General features: G+C 50.6%; 1 protein-coding gene across 1 annotated transcript; it reads right to left on the reverse strand.

The window, feature by feature from the left end:
• Positions 1–1,474: 1,474 nt before the first annotated feature.
• Positions 1,475–3,135, reverse strand: LOC149524651 (uncharacterized). Its single transcript, XM_089777147.1, is given in 3 exon segments — positions 1,475–2,456; positions 2,458–2,669; positions 3,027–3,135. Coding segments are annotated over 3 exon segments (1,092 nt in total). The 3' UTR covers positions 1,475–1,685.
• Positions 3,136–8,951: the final 5,816 nt, after the last annotated feature.

The following is an 8,951-nucleotide window of genomic DNA, read 5'->3' on the forward strand; positions in this document are numbered from 1 at the left end:
ATAGAAAACAGCAAAAATTAATGAGTGACTGACTTTCATGGAAAAATTCAAATGGCTAATTAAGTAAAAAAGTAAGATGTGACAAGGGATGTAAAATAATAATGGAAATAGAATATCATCTGTATACCTTGAAAATATGCTATTGATTAGCTGCAAAATGATTAACAAAGCATGTCTAACTTCTAATTATCATCAAAGTGTTTCCAATTCGTTTAGGATTTTTTTTATCACTGAGTCTAATAGCAGGTTCAGTGATTTGGTAGCCACATATTGTGCTTCCAAAGGTGTGGGGTTTTTTAAGTGGTTCTTCAAAAGAAAACAGCTTTTAGCAACAATTTCAAAAGTAGCTAAGAATAAAGGTTACATTTTAGACACATAGCTGAGGGTATGTCTACACTACCCCGCTAGTTCGAACTAGCGGGGTAATGTATGCATACCGCACTTGCTAATGAAGCCCGGGATTTGAATTTCCCGGGCTTCATTAGCATAAGCGGGGAGCCGCCATTTTTAAATCCCCGCTGCTTCGAACCCCGTGCAGCGCGGCTACACGGGGCTCGAACTAGGTAGTTCGGACTAGGTTCCTATTCCGAACTACCGTTACTCCTCGTGAAACGAGGTGTACCGGTAGTTCGGAATAGGCACCCTAGTCCGAACTACCTAGTTTGAGCCCCGTGTAGCCGTGCTGCACGGGGTTCGAAGCAGCGGGGATTTAAAAATGGCGGCTCCCCGCTTATGCTAATGAAGCCCGGGAAATTCAAATCCCGGGCTTCATTAGCAAGTGCGGTATGCATACATTACCCCGCTAGTTCGAACTAGTGGGGTAGTGTAGACATACCCTGAGAAAGGTAGTAAGGTGTACTTGCTTCCTTTTCATTCCTTCCAACTATCAAGAGTCAGAGCAACAAGATTAACTGAAGGTGAAGAAGCAAAGTAAACTTAGAAGCAAAATAAACAGATGAAAGCACTTATAAGGGCGCGTTCATCCGAGTTAAAATCTTTAATGGAGTTCTTCAAGATTCTCTATTCTTAGTTTCTGTTGTATTCACTCCTGTAGGGCCTTCAATATCCATTTCCCCCCTGAATCCTGAATGCTTACTGAGGCAAAAATTATGGGGGGGAAGGACACACACAATGGCAGCGCATAAAAATTAACTGCCGTGAAAAACTGAAGAAGATAGGGATGGTTCACTTTGAACGGATCATGTATTTTTGTTGTTTCTCCCTACTTCTGCAATTGCTAACCAGTGTATAAGGTGAGGGTTTACAGCAGGGGTGGAGAAGAAGAGGTTACTTACGTCGTAACTGTAGTTCTTCGAGATGTGTTGCTCATGTCCATTCTGATTAGGTGTACGCGTGCCGCGTACATGGATTACGGAGCTTTTTTCCCTTAGCAGTATCCATAGGGCCAGCAGGGAGCCCCCTGGAGTGGCGCCGGTATACCAGTGCATATATACCCCTGCTGGCCTCCCACCCCCTCAGTTCCTTCTTGCCGGCTCCTTCCGACACGGGGAGGTGGGTGGGATGCAGAATGGACATGAGCAACACATCTCGAAGAACTACAGTTACGAGGTAAGTAACCTCTTCTTCTTCTTCGAGTGCTTGCTCATGTCCATTCTGATTAGGTGAGTCCCTAGCCGTGTCCCCCCTCCGAAGGCGGGGTCGGAAGGTGACTAACTACTATTTTATTATTCTGCAGAACACAGAACTGCCGTCCCGACGGCAGCATCTTCCCTGGCAAGCTGCGTGATTGCATAATGCTCTGCAAAGGTGTGCACTGATGACCAGGTTGCTGCCCTGCAGATTTCCAAGATCGGCACGCAGGCCAGGAACGCCACCGACGTTGCCTGGGCTCTAGTGGAATGTGCTGTTATGCGCGGCGGTGGTCTACCCGCACCCTCGTAGCACAGTTGAATGCAGGAAGTAATCCACGAGGATATACGCTGCACCGAGACTGGCTGACCACACATCCTTTCCGCCACTGAAATAAACAATTGAGTTGACTTACGAAACTCTCGTGTCCTATCTATATAAAAAGCCAACGCCCTCCTAATGTCCAGGCAGTGCAGAGCCTGTTCCCTGGGCGACGCGTGTGGCTTGGGATAAAACACTAGCAGGTAAATATCTTGGGACATGTGGAAGTGCGAGACCACCTTGGGAAGAAACCCCGGGTGTGGACGCAACCTCACCTTATCTTTAAAAAACACCGTGTAAGGTGGTTCTGAGGTGAGAGCCCTAAGCTCTGACACCCGCTTGGCCAAGGTAATGGCCACGAGGAAAGCTACCTTATAGGACAGATGTATCAAAGAGCATGAAGCCAGGGGCTCGAACGGGGGCTTCATAAGGGCAGTCAGGACCAGGTTACGGTCCCAAGCCGGTACCGGAGGTCTCTCATATGGCATCATCCTGTCGACTCCCTTTAGAAATCTTTTAACCAAGGGATTGGCAAAGATAGACCTTTGCCCCCCCCCCCCCGGTGTGGAAGGCCGCTATGGCCGCCAGGTACACTCTTAGGGAGGCTGTGGCCAGGCCCTGTTTCCGCAGGTGGAGAAGGAATTCCAGGACAGTCGGAACCGCCCCTTCACCTGGAGCGAGCGTCCTTCCCTCCAGCCAGGAAGTAAACCTCTTCCACTTAGCCTCATAAAGGGCTCTAGTGGACCTCCTGGACTGCTCTGGAGCAGGCTCGCTCCATCACTGAGAGCCACTGAGGAGCCACGCTGCTAGGTGGAGAGATGGAAGGCTCGGGTGGAGTGCCACCCCGGCCTCGCAGCTCTGAGTGATTAGATATGGTACTAGGGGCAGCCTGAGCGGGCCCTCCACAGTCAGATCCAGCAGGGTGGTGAACCAGTACTGTCGAGGCCATACTGGCGCTATCAGGATGATCCGGGCCCTGAACCTCTGCACTCTGAGGAGTGTGTCGTGGATCAGAGGGAACGGGGGGAAGGCATAGAGTAGGCCCCTGGGCCAGCTGACCGCCCGCAGCTCCTTGATATTTATATGGAGGTGAGCCTCCTCTGTTGGCCACATACCTTGCATCCTGAGGTTGCCCAGGTGAGCGCCCCATCCCACGTCCGAAGCATCCGTGACCAGCTGCACTGACGGGGACGGCTTGGTGAATCGGACCCCCGCATACACCATGCCCTCGTCCTTTCACCAGTCCAGCGAACGAAGAATGTCCTGAGGGATAGTCACTACCGCGTCTAGCGGCGACCTCAAGGGGTTGTGTGCTAACTTGAGCCATCCCTGCAATGGGCGCATGCGCAGCCTGGCGTGTTGGACCACGTAAATGCCTGCCGCCATGTGGCCTAGGAGCCTCATGCAGGTCCTCGCCGTCGTAGTCGGGAACTCCTGCAGCCCCACTACCAGAGAGCGAATGGTCATAAATCTGTCTCTCGGTAGGGACGCCTTGCACAAAGGCGAGTCCAGATGGGCCCCCACAAAGTCTATGACTTGCGTGGGCTCTAGCGGTGATTTGGCCTCGTTTATGAGGAGGCCGAGACCCTCGAACAAAACCCTGGCCCTTGAGACATGATCCAACACCTGTTCTCGAGACTTGCCCCTTATGAGCTAGGTGTCCAGGTATGGGAACACTTGGACCCTGTGCCGCCGCAGAAACGCGGCTACCACCGTCATACATTTGGTAAAGACTCTTGGGGCTGTACACAGTCCAAAAGGGAGGACCGTAAACTGGAAGTGGTCCTGTCCCACCGTGAACCGTAGGAATTTTCTGTGACTTGGAAAAAATTGAAATGTGGAAGTACGCATCCTTTAAATCGAGAGCAGCATACCAGTCCCCCTTTCTGAGCGATGGGATGATGCAGGCTAGCGTCACCATCCTGAACTTTGTCTTCCTTATAAAGGTGTTCAGGTTTTGGAGGTCTAGTATGGGACGCATGCCCCCTTTCGCCTTGGGTACTAGGAAGTAGCGGGAGTAGAAACCCTTTCCCCTTACGTCTGGGGGCACTCTTTCTATGGCCCCTAGCGTCAACAGGTTGGACACCTCCTGCCGAAGGAGTGTCTCGTGAGAGGGGTCTCTGAAAAGGGAAGGGGATGGGGGGTGGGAGGCAGGGTAGGAAAGGAAGGGGATAGTATATCCTTGCTTCACCAGGTCTAGGACCCAATGGTCCGACGTGATCTTTAACCATTCCTGGTAAAAGAGGGAAAGATGGTCCCCAAAGGGTAGACAGATAGGCACTACTGGTACTCTGCTCTCTGGCGTACCTTCAAAATGAGGGCTTAGTTTGGTGACCGGGTGATGGACCTGAGCCTCTCTCGGAGTCTGACCGAGGGCCCCTACGCCTGCTATTGTTGCTGCCTCTCCTGCGACCCCTATCATTGTTTTGCCCCCTTCTAGGGTAGGGTCTAGCCTGGAAAGAGCGCCTCTGAGGCGCCGGGGTATGTATCCCTAGCGACTTCAGGGTCGCTCTTGAGTCCTTCAAGCTATGCAGCTTGGAATCAGTCTGCTCTGAAAACAAGGCCGGCCCCTCAAAGGGCAGGTCCTGAATGGTGGTCTGCACCTTGGGTGGGATGCCAGACACCTGCAGCCAGGCACTACGCCTCATAACAACCCCTGTGGCCATAGTGCGGGCTGCCGAATCAGCTGCGTCCAAGGCCGCCTGGAGAGAGGTACGTGCCACTGCTTGTCCCTCTTCCGTCAGGGCCCCGAATTCCTGGCAGGATTCGGGAGGAAGCTGGCTGGCAAATTTCTGCATAGACGCCCATGTGTTAAAAGCATAATGCCCCAGCATCAGTTGCTGGTTAGCTATACGCAGCTGGAGGCCCCCCATGGCGTAGGCCTTCCGGCCAAGTAGGTCCAATCTCCTAGGCTCCTTTGCCTTCGGAGTAGGACCTGGAGGCCCTTGGCGCTCCTTCTGCCCAGCGGCCTGAACCACTATGGATCCCGAAGAGTACTCTGATGCTGATCAGGGAGGGGCCGATGAAGCCTGCACCCTTCGCTGGGCTGCCATGGCCGATGGCTTGCCCCTGTGCACCGCACGCGGTGCCGGTGAGGGCATGAGTGGAGGTCCTTGCTGCGGCGGTACCACGCCCAGCTGCATCTGATAGGCCGGTACGTAACCCTCCGGTGCTGTCATGTGCAGCGGCGCCGCACCCTGCTGCTGCGCTCCCAAGGTGTAAGCAGGGATCGGTGCCAGGAGAGGCATCAGCGTTGGTGCCGTGCGGGGCACCTGCTGTGGCACCGCAGATGGCGCATAGTACAGTGCGGGGCCCTGCACTTCCCAGGGGGCGGTCTGCGGCACCGGACCCTGCACCGGTGCCGGTGCCGTCGGCGCCGCAAGCACACTCGCTCCCGGTGCCGCTGCCGGTGCCGTCGGAAAGGGGCCCGGGGTCAGTACCGGCGTTTCTTCCCGGCACCGGGAAAAACTGCTCCTCGGCCGAGGCCTGCCCTTCGCCCAGACGGTCCCACGACCCGGCCATAGCCTGCTGGGGGGCACTTAAGGCCGGTGCTGGCGCGGTCTGCTCCTGCGGCACTGCATGATCTATACGAATACATTTTGCACAAGTAGGAGAAGAAGTTAATGGTGATTATCAAAGCTGGATACATCATTTGTATTTGGTCTTTTCTTTCTTATTAAAAACCATCAGGGCACTAAGGGCATGTCTAGACTACAGGGTTTTTTCGAAAAAAGTGGCCTTTTTTTGAAAAAACTTCCCCTATGTCTAGGCTGCTGCCGCGTTCTTTCAAAAGTAAATCGAAAGAATGCAGCAGTTTTTTCGACCGTGAAAAACCTCATTTTACAAGGAATAACACTTTTTTTCAAAAGTGCTCTTTTGAAAAAAGGCGCTATGTAATGCAAACTGTGCTTTTTTGAAAGAGAGCATCCACACTGCCTGAGTGCTCTCTTTCAAAAAAGCGGATCGCTTTTTCGAAAGTACTGGCTGTAGTCTAGATGCTCTCTTTTGAAAGAGGCTTGTAGTCTAGATGTACCCTAAGTGAAACAGAATCATTAGCTCAGAAGAGAAGTTTTTGAGTGTTACTGGCACCTGCTAGCTTTTCCAGCATTTCTGGAAACTAATGAATGAATAAATAAGAAGTGTCAAAAATATTTTCAGTGATTTACATGATTGGCATGTACTTCTTTACAATACTTGCTGGAATTATTGCCTTGAGTGATTTTTATGCTATAGAAAAATTTGCGTAATTGGATTTTCCTTCTTATTCTGAGGTAAGAAATAGAAATGTCAAACACAATCTTCAAGTTTTACAGGAGTCCATTCACTTCTTGCAGCTTAGTACGTCAGTTTTCTTTGTATGCAGTTACTTGGGAGAATATGTGAAGTACTCTGCACAAAAATATACAATACATGTGCAAATGCAAACTGTACCTTAGTTTAAATTACATAAGGATTTGGAATCCGATAATATTGATACAGTGCAGGCATTTTCTTCTGCTTCTATTAACTAATACATGAGTATACTTTTTAAAGCATGACTATCAGTGATTGCAATCCGTCCTGCTAACAGTCACTGCAGTAATACTTGGCCAAATTTCTTTTATGGTATAGCCCTTAATTGCATATGAAGTGCATGAAAATATATAACCATATGTACTAATGGTGGCAGATAATGAAAACTTTTGAAGCTTTACCTATTAGGTGGATAATAACAAACACTTTAAATAATTCCAGAAAGAGAACAACAAGGGAGCCCTTAAATATGTCTGTTTCCTTTTCAGTAACCAGTATTAAAAGATACCATTGCTAAAATCTCTTGTTTCAGACTCCTCAGTTTTTTTTCCGAACTCTTGAAAACATTAGTAAAATAATTTGCAATTTGACCAGATTTCTCAAAGATTTCCAAACTCTGTAGCATGAGGGAACTTCTGATAAACTCTATGCCTGAAGTAATTCCACCAAGAAATGAAATATCTTGATGTTCAATGAGAAGAGAATGAGGTCCAAGATTTTCATTCACTTACAAAATCTTTCTAGTTTAACTATCTGTTCTTCCTTAACTAAGTAATAATCATTTATATAAAACGTGAGTTTTTGATTTATAATTCTTTCTAAAACCTTCAAGAAGTGTCTAAAAAAAAGTTTCCTTAGAGTTATTAAACTGTCCTCTCATGGGCTGATGATTAGTCAATTTCTCTAGTTCAAATTTAAGTAAAAAAAATCAATAAATTAAACTGAATAGTAGTGAAGGGATGAAAACTACAGTGACATGATACAGTGTGAACATGAGGATCCCTGTCCTCGTTTCTGGACAAAGAGTGTATTGGACAAGTCACTAACAAAAATGTGAAGAGGCTCTTTGTAGCCTGCAATCCTTATCCATATAGATGCTGATGAAGTCTCAGTGCATAATTAGAGCTTCCTTCAAGATGAGACATCCCTCAATGGAGTGATTATTTGATTGTACTCATGGAGCTCTTCTCCATCCTCATCCCAGCTTCTTTCTTAGGGTGTGTCTAAGACTACCGGGGTTTTTTTGGCCTCTTTTCAAAAACACTGTACCTGTGTCTAGACTGCCACCGTGTTCTGTCGACAGTAAATTGAAAGAACGCGGCGGTTTTGTTGATGGCGGTAAACCTCGTTTTACAAGGAATAATGCTTTATGTGTGGATGCGGGGAGCAAAAGGGACTCCAGGAAGAAAAAAAGGCCTCCAGGAAGAAGCGCTGGTGGACAGTCCAGTCTTTACATGTTGAGCACCTCTGTGGTTCCTGGTCACAGCCTCTTAAAGGCACAGGCACCCAGACAGGCATTGCTGTCAGGAAGCCAGCCAGAGCACTGGAGCCAGCCGTGCTAGCCATGTCCCAGCCTCAAGGCCCCCCCGGCCCTTCTCAGGATAGTGAGGAGAACCCACCCAGGGACACCAAAAGGTGGGCACCAACCTGGTCAGGGCCAGAAATTAAAAACCTCATGGAGCTCTGGTCCCAGGAAGAAGCCCTGAAGGCCCTGCAGTCACGCTGCAGGAATGCAGACATCTATGAGCACCTGGCCCAGGGACTGAGCAAGAAAGAGCATCACCCCCGCACCATGGACCAAGTGAGGGCCAAGGTGAAAGAGCTGCGGCAGGGATATGCCAGGGCCCGAGACCAGAGCTCCCGCTCCAGGGCAGCCCCACAGAGCTGCCCTTACTACTAGGAGTTGGACCAGATCCTGGGTGGTGGGGAAGTCCAGACTCCACTGCATGTGGTGGAGTCCGGGTTACCCCACCACATCGTGGACTGACCCCTGAGGGAGGATGACCAGGCAGGAGAGGTGGGAGAGCTGTACCTGGAAAAGGAGGAGGAAGAGGAGGAGGAAGAGAAGGCAGCAGGGACCCTCTCCCAGGAGCCAGTCCTCCAGACCCCAAAGGCCTCCCAGGTGTTCATGGTCATCGTGGAGGGATCATCAGGTGAGTGCTTTGAGGGGTCACCACACACGGGCAGGTTGGCAATGTGGGGGGCCATCTAGTCACATTGCCACTGTGGGGCCCCTGTAATGCTGTCAGGCCGCTGCCCAACTCACATGCGGTGTCATGTGTAACACCCGAGTCTCCTGTCCAAAGGAGAGCCCGTGATAGCGATGGCATGCCCTCGGGGACAGCAGGGGTGCACACAGATATTGATTGTCTCCTCCTCTTTTCCTCCACAGCCAGACCCTCTACCCAAGAGGGGAGCATCACACTCGTCCCACCACCATTCCGGACCCATGGTACCCGCAGGCACTGGCAGGTCTACACAGACCTGCCGAAGGAGCACGTAATGGCCCAGCAGGACCTCAACAGGACCCTTCAGCAGAGGACAGAGGCAGAGGCCAAGTGGTGCAACAGCCTGCTGGATGAGCAGGTCCAGCAGCACACTTCCATCTGTGTCACTATGTGGGAGGTCCTAGCCTGCCCTGCCCCTGTCATGGGCACCACTCCTCCTTCATGCCAGGCCACCTTCTCCCCCAGCTCTCCTTCTCCCCCAAACCCTCCTGCTCCCAAACCTTCACAGGCCCAACAACT

The sequence above is a fragment of the Pelodiscus sinensis genome, chromosome 3, assembly GCF_052426305.1.
Source record: "Pelodiscus sinensis isolate ZL-2025 chromosome 3, ASM5242630v1, whole genome shotgun sequence".
In the NCBI taxonomy this organism is placed as follows: domain Eukaryota; kingdom Metazoa; phylum Chordata; order Testudines; family Trionychidae; genus Pelodiscus; species Pelodiscus sinensis.